At 49.4% G+C, this 20,065-nt stretch overlaps 2 protein-coding genes across 2 annotated transcripts; one reads left to right on the top strand and one right to left on the bottom strand.

Moving 5' to 3' along the window:
- The first annotated feature begins 11,304 nt into the window (after positions 1–11,304).
- Positions 11,305–12,557, top strand: LOC108158466 (coiled-coil domain-containing protein 130 homolog). The gene has a single exon (XM_017290757.2). The coding sequence runs from the start codon at positions 11,537–11,539 to the stop codon at positions 12,488–12,490; it is 954 nt and encodes a 317-aa protein (XP_017146246.2). The 5' UTR covers positions 11,305–11,536; the 3' UTR covers positions 12,491–12,557.
- On the bottom strand, positions 12,487–13,364 carry LOC117190763 (microtubule-associated protein RP/EB family member 2-like). The gene is made up of 2 exons (XM_033395825.1): positions 13,271–13,364; positions 12,487–13,209 (listed from the first exon to the last, which is right to left on the bottom strand). The coding sequence occupies exons 1-2, from the start codon at positions 13,347–13,349 to the stop codon at positions 12,554–12,556; spliced, it is 735 nt and encodes a 244-aa protein (XP_033251716.1). The 5' UTR covers positions 13,350–13,364; the 3' UTR covers positions 12,487–12,553.
- Between the last annotated feature and the right edge of the window lie 6,701 nt (positions 13,365–20,065).

Below are 20,065 nucleotides of genomic sequence, written 5' to 3'. Positions count from 1 at the left end.
CGTTTTGGTGGGACTCCCACCAGTGGTTTAGTCACCACAGGCCTAGTACCTGTGGTGGCAATATCCGGAGGTCCGGAACGTCTATTTACTGGTGGGATCGGTATAGACGGGACAACTAGCGAACTTGCGGACACCACGGACACGGACGCTGCAGACGTACTTGGCTGCACATTCTCCGAGGCGATGAATTCGGCTACCGAATCTGCGGCGCCAGCAGCTATCGTTGCCCTTGGAGTGGCAAACGAGATCAACTGCTGCACACTTGGAGTGGTCGGAGTCAGTTTTTCGGCGGCGCACGGCTGAGTGATGGTCAGACAACGCTACAAATTTTGTAGGAGCAAAAAATGAGCTTTTGGAGCTTCGGCAATTGTTCCTCAGTGATCCTCATACGTCGGCTGTGTCAGATCTCTGCGTTTCTAGTGGAATCGACTGGAAATTCATCGCCCCTCGCTCACCTCATTTTGGGGGTTTGTGGGAGGCGGCTGTTAAAGCAGCTAAATATCATTTTCATCGCATCGTCGGGACCTACATTTTTACTCTTGATGAAATTCAGACCTTGGCTTGTGAAATCTCTGCTTTGTAAAATTCCCGTCCGCTTTATGCAATTACAGAAAGTCCCGATGATCTAGATGTGCTCACGCCAAACCACTTTCTCAATGGAGCCCCGAAAGCTGCATTCGACGAGCCAGATGTGGCGCATTTCCGGGTCAACCTACTTAGTCGATGGCAGCGGCTGTGTCAAATGAAGCAGGCGTTTTGGAGAAAATGGAGCACGGCGTATCTTTCGATTCTTCAGGAGCGGAGCAAGTGGCGGTCATCGTCTCCAAACATCAAGCTAGGAGCGCTCGTCATGATCAAGGAGGAAACCCTGCCACCATTAAGGTGGCCGCTTGGCCGCATTGAGAGCGTCATACCAGGAAAAGATGGAACCATCAGAGTAGCCGTCATCCGCACTCAAAAAGGCCTTTTCAAGAGGGCCGTTGGAAAAATAGCGGTTCTGCCCCTTCAGGATGGATCTGTTGAAAGCCTTTCCCTTCCAACGGGGGGTGAATGTTCGGAGCAGCACCCAGCCGATTAGCTGCTTGCCAAATAGCACCTAATTCTTGGCCCTCAGCCGCTTATTTTGTTTGTTACTTATGTCTATGTCACTCATTTGTTTGTTAAAGCTCTGCGCTTGCTTGCCCTGCTAAACGCTCTCTGCCAGCTCGCTCTTCGCTATCTCCGCTTTGAGTCTGCCTACCGACGTCGGCCGAGCGAAGCTGCGCTTAGCGATCGGAGCGGCAATGAAAGGGCAGGCAAGCCACACTTGCAATTTGGATGTCACGCACTAAAGAACATATCGTAATTTTATTTCTGCGCCGAGTTTTATTTAATTCGAAATAATTAGTCGGCCGATTGGGGATAAAAAACATTATCTCCACACCAACTATAATTCCAATTCCATTTCAGGTTGCGGCTGCCACAAGCCCCGGGAGTCGGGTGCGGACTAAAGAAATTCCAATTAATGAAAATGAGTCTAAACAGGCGAGGGTATGGGATGGCGGGAAACAGGCAATAAAATTATGCAAACAGCAGGTGTTACCCATTAGCTTTTCCAGTCTTTTGCTGGAGTCACCAATTTGGGTCATTAGCAGGTGTTGTCATCGCTCCTCCACGTTGGAGCTGTCTTTTGTGTATACCCTGGAAGAGAGGAGACAGATCCCTTCATAGAGGGTGCACTCAATAAATTGGATATATAATTGGTAGATCTTGGACCTACATATGTAGCCTATCCGTTCTGTACTGTCTTGACCCCCCCCTACACTTTGTTGGAGGGTGCCGCGCAACCAATCAAAGTTTTTAAAACAAAAGAGACCGACAGAAGGTCTGTTTTTCTTTTTGTTTTCTGTTGACCGGGGTTCCAAACTGTAGAAAATTTAGTTAACTGATAAATTAAATACACTTTTCGGCTCTCAACTTTGTTCTGTTCTACCTCTGATTCTGTTTCGTGTTGGCCTGCTGCGGCTCCCCAAAGAGACCACAACCACAACCAGAGCTAGAACGGTGGTACGAGAAGGGGGAGGGGGGGACTCCACCCGCATTGGAGCGTCCAGTGTTGCCCGCTCTGGTTGTCGTTGTTTGCTGCAGTGCGTCGGAAGTTGTCGCCGGCAAATCAACAAACCATAACGCACAACAAGCCAACGGTACTCGGGTCCCAGTGAAAACATTTAACGCCGCTTCAGACTCGACTTCTTTTGTTCCGAATGGAGGAAATAACAACGAGGTGGAACGTTGTGAGTTGCTGCGGACACCGCAACTCTACAGTTATACCCGATACTAAGTCAGTATGGATCTCTCCGGCAGACGCCGCTAATATTGAACGACACGACAAAGAGTGCGTGCGAGAGAGACAGAAAATCAGTCTGAGCGTGACGTCGGGGGCTGCGTAGCCACTGAAAATTGATTTGTTCCTTTTGGCTACAAAAATGATCCGATCTGATCCAGATTCAGCAATTTGATAGATATGGTCATTATCTATGATTCTGCGTTTTTAGTTTTCTCGAATGTGCAATATTGTGGATGCAACAGATTTTCGTCTTTTGTGTGGGCGGAAGGGGGTGGGGCGAAATTCAGAGATATACGTTTTATAGTGAGATCAAACAGAAGTGCGGATACCAAATTTGGTTACTCTAGCCTTAATAGTCTCTGAGATTTGTGGATGCCCCAGATTTTCGTCCTTTGCGTGGGCGGAAGGGGGTGTGGCGAAATTTGGACACGAAACGGTCAAGGTCCGATATCACAGGAGTGTGACTACCACATTTGGTTGCTCTGGCTCTTATAGGTTCTGAGATCCTTGAACTCATATTTTGCAATTGGCAAAACCGACCATGAAACCTGTGTGTTAGAGAGAGACAGAGCGAGAAAAAATGAAATCGTTTTCTTGATTCTGGCTATAATAATTATACGATCTGGTTCAGATTTTGCACTCTAGAAGATATAGTCATCTTCTACGATTCTGAGTTTTTAGTTTTATACTATCTTTGAAAATGTAGATGCCACAGATTTTCGTCCTTTGTGGGGCGGAAGTGGGCGGGGCAAAGTTTTGAAATATTTTAGTAGCAGTGACATATTACAGAAGTCTGGATCCAAAATATCGTTGCTCTAGCTCTTATAGTCTTTGAGCACTAGGCGCTGAAGGGGACGGACGGACGGACGGACGGACGGACGGTTGGACGGACGGACGGACGGACGGACGGACGGACGGACGGACAGACGGACAGACAGACATGGCTCAATCGACTCGGCTATTGATGCTGATCAAGAATATATATACTTTATGGGGTCGGAAACGATTCCTTCTGGACGTTACACACATCCACTTTTACCACAAATCTAATATACCCCAATACTCATTTTGAGTATCGGGTATAACAAAGAAATAGAATGAAGAAATGCAGTAAAATTTCGTTGGCCAAGCGCTCGACAAATTAGCCCAGGCCTGATAAGTGGCCAGCACAGAATAATTATGACCACAAATGGGTTTTCGGGCCCCCTCAAAAATCATTTTAAATGCATAAATTGTCCATGAAAAGTAATTATTTCGAAAATGAGGTAACAACTGAAACATTTACATAATTTAATCGGAAATAAAAAAAGGGAATATTGTGTATATATAAACCACATTTAATTGAACACAAAATAAAATAATTAAAGTGATTAATTTCGATTTTAAAGAGAAGCTAATAACTGGGTTGGACGAGGACGATGTGTTGATAGCAACCTACGCGGATGACACTGCAGTGCTGACCAGAAGTCCAAGCATAAATCTAGCTACGGAAGCTCTGCAACAATATGTGAGCAGCTTTGAGGTCAGGGCTCAGAAATGGAACATAGGCATCAACAGCAGCAAATGTGCTAATGTTACTTTTGCTACGAGAACACTTTCTTGCGGAGGCATTAATATGCTGGGCTCCACACTTACGCACAAGAGCTCGTACAAATACCTGGGTGTTGTACTCGACAGGTCACTAAATTTCAAAACCCATACTACCATGGTTCGACAGTCTGTGATGGCGAAAGCGGGAAAGATGGCGTGGCTACTTGCACCAAGAAATAAGCTATCGCTGTACAGCAAAGTCACGATATACAAGTCCATCCTCAGCCCCATATGGAAATACGCACTTCAAGTTTACGGCATCGCGTCAAAAACCAACTTAAATAAAATTAGAGTTGCTCAGTCAAAAATTCTACGACGAATATGCAATGCTCCATGGTACATACGAAACAGCGACATCGAGAGGGACCTAAAGGTTCCCAAAGTGGGCGATGTTATACAATTACATGCAGCAAGGTACTTGCAACGACTTGGTGGTCACCCTAATGCGCTAGCCAGACGTCTAATTAACCCGCCAAGGAAAAGAAGACTCAAAAGGAGTCATCCACTGGATCTCCCTACTAGATCCCTCCTATAACATCTCATTAACTTTTTGTAAATATTCTAAATAATGTATGTACCTACTCCATATATGTAACATTAAGTTTAAGTATGTATCTCCTGTGATCAATTGTTTTTCCCCTTAAATGTAAAACTAGATTAAGTTGCCACGAAAGGTAGCAGTAAACTTGTTTACAATAAAATACAAATTTTCCACATGAAAAAAAAAAAAGAGAAGCTAGAAAAAACATATTTACATTTTTTTATCTCAGTATTTTTATACCCGATACTCAAAGTTGTGGTAAAAGTGGATGTGTGTAACGTCCAGAAGGAATCGTTTCCGACCCCATAAAGTATATATGTAAAGGACAGTGTATCAAGCAGTTAACACTATCCCATCTAAATTAACATTTGAACTTAAGATACCATCGATAAGACCTAACCGATATAACCAGACTTAACCGATGTTTAAAAGACCTAACCGATAAGGGGTTATCGATATGGGAGTCGGTTGTTGGAAGTAGAAGCAGAAAGTTGAACTAAAAGTCGGAAGAACAGACTCATTAATTGCACATCTTAAATCATACACTTTGCACTCTTTTTCGAATAACACTATTAATAAACTATACATTATTATTAATCTTACATTTGGGGGTCGTCCGCGTCGAATACAGAGCTCGGAGTGTGTGAAAAAGAAAAACAGAAGAAAGCAGAAGCTGATGCAAGAAGAGGATTGTTGAAAAGTTGTTAAAGTTGTTGTTTGTAGCTACATAAAGTTGTAAAGTTGTTGTTGGTGGCTATAAACATTAAGTTGAACAATCCAAATTCTGTGAGCATAACAGTAGACACGGAGTTTAATAAAAGATCGGTCGTTTAATTCGGTTGGAAAATTGTGAAATTCATTGTCGCGCCGCAGCGCGCCTTGTCCGTGCGCAGTACGTACGCAAGCAGAAAAAACACGCACAGACACGTTGTGTGTGATACACACTTATAAACAGAAAAGACACCCTCTAGTACCAGGCAACTAGTTCCGCACTGGTGCCGCACTAGCTACCATTCTCACCTCCCTGGTTCCAGATCGATCACCCGCAATGTGTTTCAGCGGAGAATTTAACACATGCATGTCCTAGGGCGGAACCACCCCTGGTTCCCGCTCGATTACCCGTAGCTAGTTGCTCAGGAGGTAGTTCCGAACTAGTTACCAGTAGATGCCAGCAACTAGTTCCCCACTCTACCCTTCGATTACCTGTAGCTAGCTCTGACCTAGTTACCAGTAACTAGTTCCGAACTGACTATTGGTAGTAGTCAATCTGGCAGTCTGGAATAATACAAAAATAAAAACACAATGTCTTTCATTATAACGAATAATTTTTAATTATATGATGCTTAGCCTACTCCTGGTTTTTGGCAAGAGACTTCTTTTTTAACACCCTTTTCTTCATCCTTTGCATTGCCTTCCGTACAGTGTTTTCGGGGGGCTCATCGCCAGCTCATCGACGTTATATGCCAGAACAATGTCCTCACTCAAAATAAAGTTCAAGCCGCTCAAAACGCCAGCTGGCTGGAGAATTGATTTCATTGCTGTTATCTGTAAGTGAAACATTAAAATATAAGGATAAGACAGAGAAAAAAGTCATACAATTTAGAGTTTAGATTTACTTACATAAATGTCCCTATTTAATTTTATTTTTACCTCCAGTTCATTCCACGAGCGCAACTACAGTAAAATATCACGATTAACTTATCATTTCGGTGCTTATTGCATGGCGTGGCTCGGTAAAAACTAGCTGAGTGGGCACTGTAACTCCAGGGAATTGCGGTTATTTGCCGACTTCGAAAACAAAACGAAGGCGGCTTCGTTTTTCGGTTCTTTTTCGACTGGTCCGTGTTCGCTTCCCGCGTAACTAGTTGCAGAACTAGTACATTGTAGTCGACGAAGACCTGGTCCGCGTTCACTTCCCGCGTAACTAGTTACAGAACTAGTACATTGTAGTCGACGAAGACCTGGTCCGCGTTCGCTTCCCGCGTAACTAGTTGCAGAACTAGTACATTGTAGTCGACGAAGACCTGGTTCGCGTTCGCTTCCCGCGTAACTAGTTGCGTAGCTAGTTGAGCGGTAAACAGCGCAGAACTAGTTCGAGAGGGGTCAATTGACCCCTTTGGTTCTACAGGGTAGCGATGAAATTGACTAAATATACCATTAAATACCGATATACCATAAATCATAAGTGAGTGAAAGAACTTAACCCACTTAACCCCTTCTATTTAAGCAGGGGAACAACTTGAGCGAACCGCGAAAAATCATTGGTATATTCACGGTATATTTTAAAAATTAGTCGGTATATTTCGGTAAATTTCTGAGGGTCCGACTATACATCTTATCAATTAATCTGCGGAATACTGCCAGCATAATTTAAATTTAAAATAATAATTTTTGAACAAAATAACAAGACAACTTTTCTTGGCAAGATGGGGTTCGAAATCCTACCTGCCGAAGCTATCATCACCATGCTCCTTTCCGTGGCCATATACGCCAAGTGCGGCGTGCAGAAGCTGACGCTGGGCAATGTGAATTCGATCGCTGCCTTCTGTCCGAGCAATTCAAAATTCTTATATAATCGCAGTTTATTGTGCACATCACGGAATTTATTTAACATATTCTAACTTCCGCTGCTGTGGAGCTTGTTGCCAATAGTTTAATGGTCACTTGAACATGGTGGGGAAACTTAAAGTCGGATGGACAAGCTGTAGGATCCGGGAGCGGACAGCTCAACGACGATGCTACAGGTGTCTGGAGTTTGGGCATCTAGCAATCAGGTGCAAGAGCGCGGTGGATCGCACCGGATGCTGCCTCAGATGCGGCGTGAACGGGCACAAGGCGGCAACCTGTCAAAGCGATCCGCGGTGTTTCATCTGCACCTCTAACAACAGCAATGAGACGAACCATTATGCGGGTAGCAGGAGATGTCCAGCAGCCAGGAGCGTGCCCAGCTTGCCGGCCCAATAATGAAGGTTATGCAGCTCAACCTCAACCCCTGCGCTGCGGCTCAAGACCTGCTGAGCCAATCCATAAGAGAATTGGCAATTGACCTCGCCATCCTCAGCGAGCCATATCAAACTAGGGAGTCCCCTGGGTTCATCTTGGATGCCACCAAAAAGGCCGCGATATGGCTATGCGGGGCCACGCCATTGCAGCTTTCCCTCTCAAGCGCTGCTGCTGGGTGTGTGCGCGCCAAGGTCGGAGGTGTGTGGATATACAGCGTCTACCTTGCCCCAAGCCTGACGCTCTCCGAGTTCGCAGGTACTCTAGACAACCTAGCGGCTGATGCTAGAGGACGTCACCCAATAGCCATTGGAGGGGACTTCAACGCGTGGGCTGAGGAGTGGGGAAGCGTGGCGACGAATGCGAGAGGTAGAGCTCTGCTGGAGATCATTGCGCCCCTGGACATCGCGCTCCTCAACGAGGGAAACCAGCATACCTTCTCCAGAGCAGGAACAGGATCGGTCATCGACCTTACATTTGTCAGCAGCTCACTTTTTAATTCATCGGGCTGGAGCATCAGCAACATCTACACAGGGAGCGACCACAGGGCAATTATATGGGACACAGGCCAACAGACGTGTAGCGTAGAGACAGCTGCGCCCAGATGGAGATGCTATCGCGCCGAAACGCTCAATACGGCCCTGTTCATGGAGCTTATGTCCAACCTCACGGCGAATGGAAATGCTGAATGCATGGCCAACCATGTCATGGAGCATCTGGAGGCAGCATGCAATGCCACCATGGCGCAGAGGAAGCACTACGGTCGCCACCACCAACCTGTGTTCTGGTGGAACGAGGACATTGCCGCGCTACGCCGGGAATGCAACCAAGCTCGACGCCGCTACCAGCGCTCGCGCGGGAGCACTGCCTTTCCGCAATGGCAATCCACGTTCAGGGACTGCAGAAGGGCCCTCAAGGCGGCCATTAGGGATAGCAAGCGCCAGTGCTTTCTCAAGCTATGCGACTCTGCGGAGCAGGACCCATGGGGAAGGGCGTACAAGTTGGTGACGAACAAACTTTGCGCCAAGAGGCAGGCACCCCCATCGGACCCCGACACGACAAGATCTATCGTGGAGGAACTCTTTCCGCACAGGGCTGACCACATCGGGGATGTCCGTTGCCTCACACTGCAGCCGCACAGTCAGGCACACATCGAGGAGGTGTCACTCGAGGAAGTCGAAAGCGCAGCCAGGAGCATCAGCCCGAACAAGGCTCCTGGGCCGGACTCTATCCCGAACAGAGCCCTCTTGCTCGCCCTCTCCACGCGTCCGGACATCTTTGCGAAGCTGCTAAATCAGTGCCTTCGGGAAGGAGTGTTCCCTGTGAGGTGGAAAATACAGAAGCTGGTGCTTATTCCCAAGCCAGGCAAGCCGCCGGGGACAGCGTCGTCGTATAGGCCTATCTGCCTGATCGACACCGCGGGTAAACTGCTTGAGAAGGTGGTCTGCGCGCGACTGGAACGCTCCATCGCGGAGGCTGGCGACCTCTCACCGCACCAATACGGCTTTCGCAAGGCCCGATCCACGATAGACGCCGTTCGTAAGGTGGTGGACATTGCCTCCGGTGCAATTGCCGGCACTCGGTGGAAAGGCGGCGGGAAAGAGTACTGCCTAGTAGTCACCCTAGACATTAAGAACGCGTTCAACACGGCGAGGTGGAGCTGCATCCTAAGGGCGCTGGAGAGTTTCGACACACCCAGGTACCTGCAGCGGATGGTACAAAGCTACTTTGAGAGAAGGCTGCTTTTGTACGACACGCAGGCTGGCACGGAGGAATACGAGGTATCGGCAGGCGTCCCGCAGGGTTCAGTGCTTGGCCCCACTCTGTGGAACGCAATGTATGACGGCATCTTGCGACTCAGCCTCCCCCACGGAGTACACATGGTGGGTTTTGCAGACGATGTGGCTGTCCTAGTGGTGGCAAAAGACCTGTCCGTCGTGGAAACGACCTGCAACCAAACGATAGCGCGCATTCAACAGTGGCTGGACCTGGTCGGGCTCGAACTCGCACCCCACAAAACAGAGGCAGTGCTGGTATCCAGCCGGAAGAAAGTCGAGACGGCCAACATCTCAGTGGCAGGTACCACGGTTTCGTCTAAGCGCGCTATCAAATACCTTGGCGGCCTTGGGGACACACGTCTCTGCTTTCGGGAGCACTTGGCCTACATGGGCACGAAGGCGGCGACCACCAACGGTGCGCTCTCGAGGCTAATGCTGAACACCCGAGGACCAAAGCAATGGCGGCGACAACTGCTAACGAGTGTCACGAGATCGGTGATGCTATATGCGGCGCCAATCTGGGCAAAGGCCCTTCGAACAGCGAGCTACGCACGGGGTCTGGCAGCCACGCACCGCCTCTCTTCGATTCGGATCACCAGTGCCTTCCGAACGGTCTCGGACGAGGCAGCACACGTGATCGCGGGCATAGCACCCCTGGAATTCCTGGCGGATGAACGGTCCACATACTACCAGGAAACACATGGCAGAGGAATGGACGCGGCGGCGAAAAGGCAGGTACGCATGGCGTGCAAACAGGAGAGTCTCAGAAGGTGGCAACAGCGCTGGGACACGACCACTAAGGGGCGTTGGACCCACCAGCTTATCCCGTCCATCGACGCGTGGGTAAGCAGGAAGCACGGGCAGGTCAACTTTTACCTGACTCAGCTCCTCAGTGGTCACGGCTGCTTCCGAAGCTACCTTCATCGCTTCGGGCACGCGGACTCCGCAGAATGCTCTTGGTGCGGGCACTACGTGGAGGAGGATGCCGAGCATGCGATATTTTCGTGTGGCAGGTTCGCAGCGCAGCGCCAGAGGCTAGAAGAAGCGCTGGGTGGAGCCGTAGTCAAGCAGAGCTTGGTGCCGTGCATGCTCCTGTCCCCGGAAAACTGGGAGGCGACGAGCTGCTTCGCGGCGACCATTATGAGGGAACTGCGCGCTGTTGAGCACCAGACAAGAGTCCAGTTAGTCTAAACGAAGCCTGCACATGTGTGAAGCATTGCTTCACGGCCGTACCACACATGTTGGGCTTGCATAGCCTAACCTTTAATATAGTTTTCTTTAAGTATAAAATAAGTTGTAAATACAAGCAATTAAATGGAATTTAAAAAAAAAAAAAAAAACTTGAACACTTTGGCAATGATCTATAATAGTTTTTCCCGCAGGCCTTCCGTGGCAACATGGACCGAGCGTTTTCAGCCGTTTCAACGCGATTTCCGACTGACGATTATCCGTATGTAATTGATATTTGTTGATAGGTGTTTTCGTACTCTTGGGCTTCCTCATGATTATCGGTTAGCGATTTATTTCGTTTTACTTTTGTGCTTGTTAAGCATGGAAAAATTATTCTTCTTTTCTTTCCTGTTCCGCACGTTCATTTATAGTTTCCAGAATCGATCCTCAATGCTGAGACACATTTGACATTCTTGCTGGGTCTATATGCCATTTCCAGTTGAGAAGAAGGATCAAAAGTGCAAAAATTAATAAACCTAGAGGGCGGAAGTGAAAGTTGTAGAGATTTTCTTTAGCTTCCTTCACTTAATGGAAACTCTATTGCCATATATAGAAACGCAGCCATGATCAGTTGATGGTGTAATTGGGATTAATTCCAGCTTGGTTCTCGTCCTCCAGCGTCACATCGCTTACAAATAATTTGAATTCTTAACTGTAACACTTGTAAACAAACACAAAACAGTACGGAGAGCATGCACATCTGGTCACACTCTTCGCTGAGTGAAAAATATGACAAATCGTTTCGTGTTTTTTTACCAGAACTGCTCTAAAATTCTTAAAGTTTCATCAGTATCGAATTGATCTTTTAATTATGTAGAGCCAAGTGCCAAGATGTGCCAGTTCATACATCATCATCATCATTCATGTCGCAAACAAACTTTGTGGATTAGATATACATTTTTAAAAAATTTTCCCGCAGTTGACATTAAAAAAATACCAGATGAGACGGGAAAAAAGCGAAATCGTCAGCGTTCACAAGTAGTTTTAGCAGCTGTTGTTGTGCAGCGGTGAAAACAGCTGTTTACTGCTGAACCCAAGTTCAGCCAAGTTGTATTTACAAATTCGGACGAAATGGGTGAGCGCAAGGGACAAAATAAGTATTACCCGCCCGACTATGATCCAAAGAAGGGCGGACTCAATAAATTTCAGGGCACGCATGTCCTGCGGGAACGTGCCCGGAAGATCCACCTGGGCATCATCATCATCCGCTTTGAGATGCCATACAATATCTGGTGCGACGGCGGCAAGAACCACATCGGGATGGGTGTGCGCTACAATGCGGAGAAGACCAAGGTGGGAATGTACTACACCACACCGATCTACAAGTTTCGCCTGAAATGCCACTTGTGCGACAATCACTTCGAGATCCAAACGGATCCAGGCAATCTCGACTATACCATACTCTCTGGGGCGCGACGGCAGGAGAACCGCTGGGATCCGCTGCAGAATGAGCAGGTTGGGCCGGAGACGAAGGAGGTGCAGAAGCGGCTCTTCGACGACGCCATGTACAAGCTGGAGCACCAGGCCAAGGATGCTAAAGCTGCCGCCGATGCCAAACCTGTGCTCCAGAAACTGTTCGAGCGCAACCAGAGCGTGTGGGACGACACCTACGAAGCCAACTGCCGCCTTCGGTCCGAGTTCCGGCATCAAAAGAAGGAGCTAAAGGGCCAGCAGGAACTGGATCGCGAGCTGCTGGCTAAGAGCAGTCTCGACGTTGCTCTTCTGCCGGAAACAGATCAGGACAGGCAAATGGCGGCCTTGATGAAGCTTCAAACCAAATCGGCCGTTGAGCGGGAATCAGAGCAGCGTCTCGATCTACTCATGCAACAGGCATTGCCAGGAGCCAAAGCGACAACCTTCGGCGGCCTCAAGCGGCAAAAGATTCTCAACACACAGCTGCAGGTCCAGGATTTGGGCATCCGGCGCAAACAATCTGACCAGTCCGAAGAAGCTCCATCACCGCCTGCAAAGTCCTTGAGTCTGGTGGGCGACTACTCCTCCTCGGATAATGACTCCAACAGTTAATGCACAATATGTAGATTTAATAATACAAAATAAAATAAGAACAACAATGACATTATAAACACCTCAATACTCTCCATCAGCCTCTGGCTCGACCATTTCACTATTGGAGGCGGCATAACCATTGGCATTTCCATTGATTCCTTGAATTTCTGCAGCGGGCTGGCCATCCATGGTCTTATAAAGCACGGTATAGATGCGGCTGCAGAACTCCGCGTGCTTGTTGCTGTTTGTCACGTCGTCCATCAGGCGTTCGATTTGGAGCAGCTTGTTGTAGCACTCGTCGCGTGTTACTATGGCCCCGTCGATCTTGATGTTCAAGGTCTGCATCTCGCTCATCAGGTACCTTGTGGTGAAATCTTCCTCTGCGCCCTTTCCGTTAGATGGTGGCGACACTGCTTTGGCTAGTTCCTTGGCGAAGCCGCGCGGCTTTATTGGTTTCGGAATGGGCGCATTGGCCGCCGATTTTATGTTCTCCAAGCCCGGAGCCTGCGAGTCGAAGAACTTCTTGAACCACTGCAGAAACTCAAAGTTGTCCTGGAAGCGGCCCTTGATCAAGCGATCGATGGGCACAGCTTTGTCCAGCTTGAGGCGGGTTAAGGCGCTCTGAAACAACTTGAGATTGTGGAGGCATTCGTGCTCCAGCTTTGCGCTCATCTTCACGCGCTTCAGGTTGATGCAGTTGGGGAAGATCAGCTCCATCATTTGGTAGTAGGCAACACCTAAGAGAAGAGCATTGGCCCTAAGTAAGAACATCGCCAGCGTGCGCACGCAGTATCTTACCTGAGCTCAGCTCTTCGATCTTTTTGAAGTGGCCCTGCACCATGGTGTTGACGCATTGCAGCATGTCATGGCGCGACATGTTCTCTCCGTTGCTGCTGGTGTAACGAGTAACGAAGAGAATCTTCGCACGATGAAGCTGGTGGTCGGCTAACTGAGAAGGAGTACGCGCTCGCTTCCACGGCTGATCTCTGGTCGGAAATGGGGATGGGTTCTTTGGGGTAACCCTCCAGTTAGGTTGCTTCGCTCCTGCTGGTATTATTTTATTAAAATTCGCGTACTCTTTTTGGGAATGGAGGGGGACAGACAAGAAAAGGATCGTTAGGGGTACGGAAAGTATAGTGGGGCAAAGATAGTGCAGAGAAGGAGTAGGGATCGACCACCGCGGCGGACATCTCTGTTTTGCTGGCACGGAGTCGTGCCATGCCCACCCTACCATGATCCTGAAAGAGCCAATAATAATATCAGGATCCATGGAGTGTCCGGTATTGGTCATCCTATTTCGCTCACGAGCGGCATGGTTCCCCCAACTGCGGTAACGTCTAGCACATATTCATCTTAACAAGCATTTTATTAGAAACTATATTCAGATACTATAGTCATGTTACAAGAAAAAATAAACACTAACCGAGAACTCCAAGACAAGGCTAAATGGACAAAAGGAGGAACGAAAAGCGTCACAAGAGATATAGCTATTATTACTAGGGAATATTTAGATAAATAAATACGTTAAGTGTAAATAGTTATAAGTGCATATACGATATTTTATAGTGCGATATAAACTAATGATTTTTCCTTAGATAGAAAGATAATACTATAGCGCAATATAGGTACACATGTCCCAGCACATCGGCTTCAGGGAGTAGTTGGACATACTATTCGTTCTACCAAGCGTATTGTAAAGGCAGAAGGCCAATCAGCTGTGACTACTTTAAAAGTGTGAGGTCAACGACCGACAAACAGCTCTAGCAAAAAAGAACGAAGCTTTTGCCCCGCTCGCGGAATTTTGGGAGGCAATAAAATGTAATGTTGTTGGTATATTATAAAGCTCACTTTTGTTTGTGTTCCCGCGGCGAAAGATCTTTCGTAGCTGGGCGTGTGGCTGTGTGTGGGTGCATTAAACTTTTACCTGCAAACCAAAAACAAAATCGTACAGCGCGTGCTGCATGGCATAAGCTCGCGGATGGGACCCGGCCGAGCGGACGCTTTTAAGCTCAAACTTTTAAGCTTTTATCAAATGCATTTTCAAACTTTCCATGTGTTGGTGGGTTTTTTTTTCTGGGTTTTTTTTTTCTGTCTACAATTAACACTAAGTAACTAACTAAGGTCGTCAGCCATCGGGTGCTACAGGGGGACAAACGGATGACGGGTCGGCTCGCACAACTGTAAACTCGGAACTGAGGCGCAGCCGCTCCGGTTAGTAATACCCGGTGCGGTTTGCGTCTCACACCCCCCCCCCCCCCCCCCCCCCCCCCCCCCCCCCCCCCCCCCCCCCCCCCCCCCCCCCCCCCCCTAGGACACAGAGGGTTGCGAGCGAACCGTCACCCGCCGTAACTGTGCACACCGGTGGAAGTGCGACTATACTCTCCCCGTGAGGGCGGCTGGAAACAGGTCCTAGCACGGTCATGTCTCTGCTAGGATGCTGGCGAATGGTAGTCGGGCGTTGAGAAGAAAACTCTCAGTGAAATTACCCCAATCCAAGGTGACACTGTTATATGCCGAGGGATGCATGGCCGGGGGGTGCCCGGTCGCTAATATGCGGACTCTGGATACCTGCCGACCTCCAGTTTAAATCAGGCTTCCCGGGGCAAGCGGGCTATGCCTCGGGTGACCATCCCCTTCCCGCCTACTCGTGGGAACTACTATGCCAAATGATAAACATATAAAAACCAACAAAGCCGCAAAGGAGCTCGGTACTCCTCTTAAAGTACCGGAGGGACAAGCCAATCCCTCTGCACCAGCGCCTGGGAAACCGGGTCCAAAGAAGACGGGGAAGGAGACTGAGTCGGTCCACCGTCTTCAGGCAGCAGCCGCAGCGAGGGGGGGCCCGAAAAGCCAATCGGGTCCTTCCAAGTCGGGTGGCTCCAAGGGCGAAGCGGATACCGGGGTGGCTGCCAAGCAGAGCGTAATCGCGGCTGGTAAGCGCACCGGGACCGAAGAACCCATGGGAGCCCCGGCGGGCAGCGTCTCTGCACCACGGGGTGGAAAGCCGTCGTACCAGGACAGGAGACGAGCGGCTTTCATCCTGTCCAACGAAGACCCGAACTTCAAGGCGTCAGCCGAAGGAAAGGAGCAGAGGCTGTGGGCCTGCTCAATCCTTCCACTGTTCCAGCCAGCCAAAGCCGGAAAGGGCGCAGCCAAGGCCGCCAACAAGCGGCAACGCTCAGCGGAGGAGGCTAAGCCTGCAGAGCCTGAGAAGATCCGAGAGCGACCTAGCCAGAGGTCTCAGCCACATCGTGGTGGGGGGGGAGCCGGAGTCCCCTGACAGCGATCTAGAAGCAACAATGGTGGAGGCGAGCCTCAGGAATGTCGTTGACGCTCCTGCAGATAAACCTCCACCATTTTAAGGCAGCATGCGCTGCTCTACTGCTCCACCTGGCCAAGGGTGGAGCCGACATAGTCCTCATTCAGGAGCCCTGGATCCTCGGAAACAGGGTCTCCGGTCTGAGGACTTCTGACTACAAGCTATATGTAGCTGAAACCGCAGGTAAAATTCGTACCTGCATTCTTGCAAAAAGAGAGTTGCACCTATTTTTGCTCCCAAATTTCAGCAATGAAGACCACACCGCAGTGAGCCTCGAAGGCCAGGAGCGCTCACTGAGGATCTGCTCCGCATACATGGGGCATGAACAACCAGACCCCCCTCCACACGCGCCTCTCCGGGCTCTAATCGCAGACTGCTCGGCCAAGGACATCGGCCTAATTGTGGGGTGCGATGCCAATGCACATCACTGTCAGTGGGGAAGCACTGACACAAACGAAAGGGGTGAGTACCTTTTCAGTTACTTACTGACCACTCAGATGGTCTTACTAAACCGGGGTAGTGATCCCACCTTTATCATTAAAAACCGCAAGGAGGTCCTGGACCTCACGCTTGCCTCTCATGAGATACAGCGTAACATTGTATCCTGGAGGGTCCTGGAAGAGCACTCCTTCTCGGACCACAGGTACGTGGAAACTGTCTTCTCCTTCTCAGTACCGAAGCCAGTCCGATTCCGAAACATCAGGCGGACAAACTGGACTCGGTACTCTGATTACCTCTGTCGTGTTCTCCCTGAGCCACCATCTGAGGAGGAGTTCTCCACGGAGGCCACGACTCGTCTTCTTAAGATCTTTACCGACGCCTGCAATAAGGCGCTCGACAAAGCATGCCCCTCTGGCAAGAACAGAGGCCGGAAGAAACCTGAATGGTGGAATCCGAAACTGGGTGAACTCCGGAAAGCCTCCCGGAGACTCTTCAATAAAGCTAAGGCTGAAAACGTTGAGCAAAACTGGGCCGAATACAAGGCCAGTCTGTCAACCTACAACAAAGAACTTAGAAAAGCCAAACGCGCCTCCTGGCGTAAGTTCTGCAGCGAAATCGAGAGTAACTCAGAAGCCTCACGCTTGCGCAGAGTTCTCTCGAAGACAACACCCACCCTGGGCTACTTGAAAAACACCGACCAGTCGTGGACTACGTCCAGCGAGGAGTCGCTAAATCTTCTCCTAAATACCCACTTCCCTGGCTGCGATGAAAACAGACCCAACTACCTCGCGCCTCCTTCTGTCGCCTCAAATGCCATCTTGGGACTGCTAAGCCAGGAGAACATTTCCTGGGCGATCAGAAGCTTTAAACCCTACAAGTCCGCGGGGCCAGACGGCATTTTCCCTGCCCAACTGATTCACGCGGGACATAAAGCCATTAACTGGCTCAAAATAATTTACGAGGGAATCTTCTCCCACAGGTCCATTCCTGACACCTGGCTTCAGACCAAAGTCGTATTCATACCCAAGGCAGGCAAGCCCTCGCACACTGCCCCAAAAGATTTCAGACCCATAAGTCTATCGTCTTTTCTTCTAAAGGCGATGGAGCGGCTCCTGGGGCTGCATCTAACGGCGTGCATTCCGTCCAGTCTGATCTCAGACTCCCAGCATGCCTATCGGAAGGGAAGATCCACCGAAACGGCCCTACACTCGATCACATCGATCATCGAAGCATCCCTTAATTTTAAGGAGTACACCCTAGTAGCCTTCCTCGACATAGAAGGCGCCTTTAACAACATCCTTCCGACCGCCATCACGGGCGCACTGACGGATCTGGGCGTTGACTCCAGGACGGTGAGCCTGATCGATCAGATGCTACAATGCAGGACGGTTGAGGCATCACTGGGGACGTCAACGTGTACCAGATTTGTCAGCAGAGGCACACCGCAGGGCGGAGTCCTCTCGCCCCTCCTATGGAACGTGGCAGTGAACACACTGCTGCGGGAGATAGAGGGGGTGGCTGCCGTGTGGTGGCGTACGCGGACGATGTTGCCATAGCATTCTCCGGAAAATTTCCGCAGACATTGTGTGAGTGCATGACAAGTACTCTCACGAAAATGTAGAAATGGGCAGACAAATGCGGGTTAGGCGTCAACCCGTCTAAAACGGAACTGGTGCTTTTCACTAGGAAATACAAAGTTCCGGTACTGATTCCCCAAGACTATGTGGGGAAACGCTAGTCTTCAGCAACAACGCCAAGTATCTTGGCCTAATCCTCGATAGAAAGCTCGATTGGAAATTGAGCATAGAGGATAGAGTAAAGAAGGCCACAGTGGCCCTCTATACTTGCAGGAAAGCCATCGGACTAAAATGGGGAATGACCCCCTATATAGTTCGGTGGCTCTACACCGCAATCCCACGGCCGCGTGGGAGGCGGAGTCTACTGCAGCGAGCTGAACATCAGTCATTGCTTCAGGCTCCCGGATCACTGTAGTGTGTTCCAAGCGGAGGTTGAAGCCATCAAGGAGGCCATTTCGATCGTCTCCAAATTACTTCTAGATACGCACTAAGTGTGCGTCTTCTCGGACAGCCAAGCAGCTATCAAAGCTCTAGGCTCAATATCGTCGAACTCAGCGACTGTAAATGACTGCCGCAGGTCTCTGCACGAGATCGCAGAGCAGTTAGATCTCTTCCTTATATGGGTCCCCGGCCACAGGGACATCGAGGGGAATGACGCCGCCGACGAGCTAGCCAGGCAGGGTACTACGATTCCTCTCCTACCGGAGAGGGAGCAAGTAGCGATGCCCTTGGCTACGTGCAGGCTCCTAACGCACGAATTGTTCGAGCAAAATGCCAATAGGAGATGGCAGCAAACCGTTTCCTGTAAAGTCTCAAGATTGATATGGCCATATCGATCGAAGAAGCGCTCAGCAGAGCTGTATAAACTCAGCAGAGCACAGTGCTCTGCAGTTACTAGAGCCATTACGGGACACTGGCAGATCGGCACTCACGCCTCTAGACTGTCAATCCCTCATAACGACTTCTGCAGGAGTTGTCGCGACGAGGAGGAGGAGGAATCGGTCCCCCACTTCTTCTGCCACTGCCCAGCCCTTGGAAATCGTCGTCTTCGTATTCTCGGGGCCGCTTTCCTCACGGACATTTCGGACCTGTCCGTAATCAAACCAGGGACCTTGTCCAAATACATCCAAGCCACCGGATGGGACTGCCCTTAACCTGCAGTAGTATGCTCTCACGGTTCGGGCAACGCGAAGGGGCACATGCCCATGCGGCAACACAACGGACCTTTTATAGGTCCAAGTGAGCTTGGGGGCGGGAGGCTCTTATCCCCCCCCCTCCCGGCTACCGCCTTAACCTAACCTAACCTAACACTAAGTATATCCAACTACACAAAAAAAAGACATATCAACGGACTGCGAGGTTCAAGGGAATGCGAGTCACGGTGGGATCTTACTGGCCTCAGTGGCTTTCAGTGGGCGGTGTATACATATGTATGTGAGCACATCTCTTACAGTTTTCATTCAGCCTACATAATGACACTAACGTGCACATAAGACAAACGCTGGCCTCCACTGCACTTTAAATAAACGTTTGGAACAGCTAGGCCGAATCACGAGAAGAAGAAGAGAGGCGATACCACTAGGGGTCGCCGGGAGGTTATGTACACACGTGGTGCACTATTTTTTCCCGCCCGGTAGGAACATTTAAGCGGCTTCGGTCCTACGCTGACTGCAAGCACCGGTTTCCGTTTCTTGGCCCGGTTTTGAATGCGAAACGATTACGCCAATTCGCCGCACTAAGCCCGTTCAGACGGCTGTCCTCGTCTCGCGCAGCCAAAGTTCACTGCCCACGACTTGGTGGATCAGCTGGTTCGTAGTGCGGGGGCTTAAAGCTCGGGCTGCAGCTTTTGGATAATTCCCAAACTAAGTGCCGATTCCGGTTGGAACTGGCACTGCGAAAATAGGGGGATGGGGTTGAGGTGCTAATTCCTTCTTTCTCCAGGTGTTTTTTTTTTGTGTTGGGGCTGCTCACCTCCAAGCGGAAAGTTTTCGATTAGAGCCCAATCTGCTTTCTTGGGTTCTTTTTTCCCGATCGAGTGCACTTTGGTTTCACACCACGGTTATTTACGGCGGTTTAATTTTATTTTTATTATTTTTTTTTTTCTCTCCGCGCAACTGAATGCTTGTACGGCCACGAGGAGAAAGAAAGATTTGGGCGGATCTACTGACCAACAAAAATTTTGTTCTCCGCCATTCACCTTGAATGGTTATGGACATGGTGGCGAGATTTTTGTTCGTTTTTAAGCATATTCTTAAT

Source organism: Drosophila miranda, assembly GCF_003369915.1.
Source record: "Drosophila miranda strain MSH22 chromosome Y unlocalized genomic scaffold, D.miranda_PacBio2.1 Contig_Y1_pilon, whole genome shotgun sequence".
NCBI lineage: Eukaryota > Metazoa > Arthropoda > Insecta > Diptera > Drosophilidae > Drosophila > Drosophila miranda.
The sequence above is the reverse complement of the archived record's forward strand: the minus strand, read 5'-3'. Positions and strand labels throughout refer to the sequence as shown.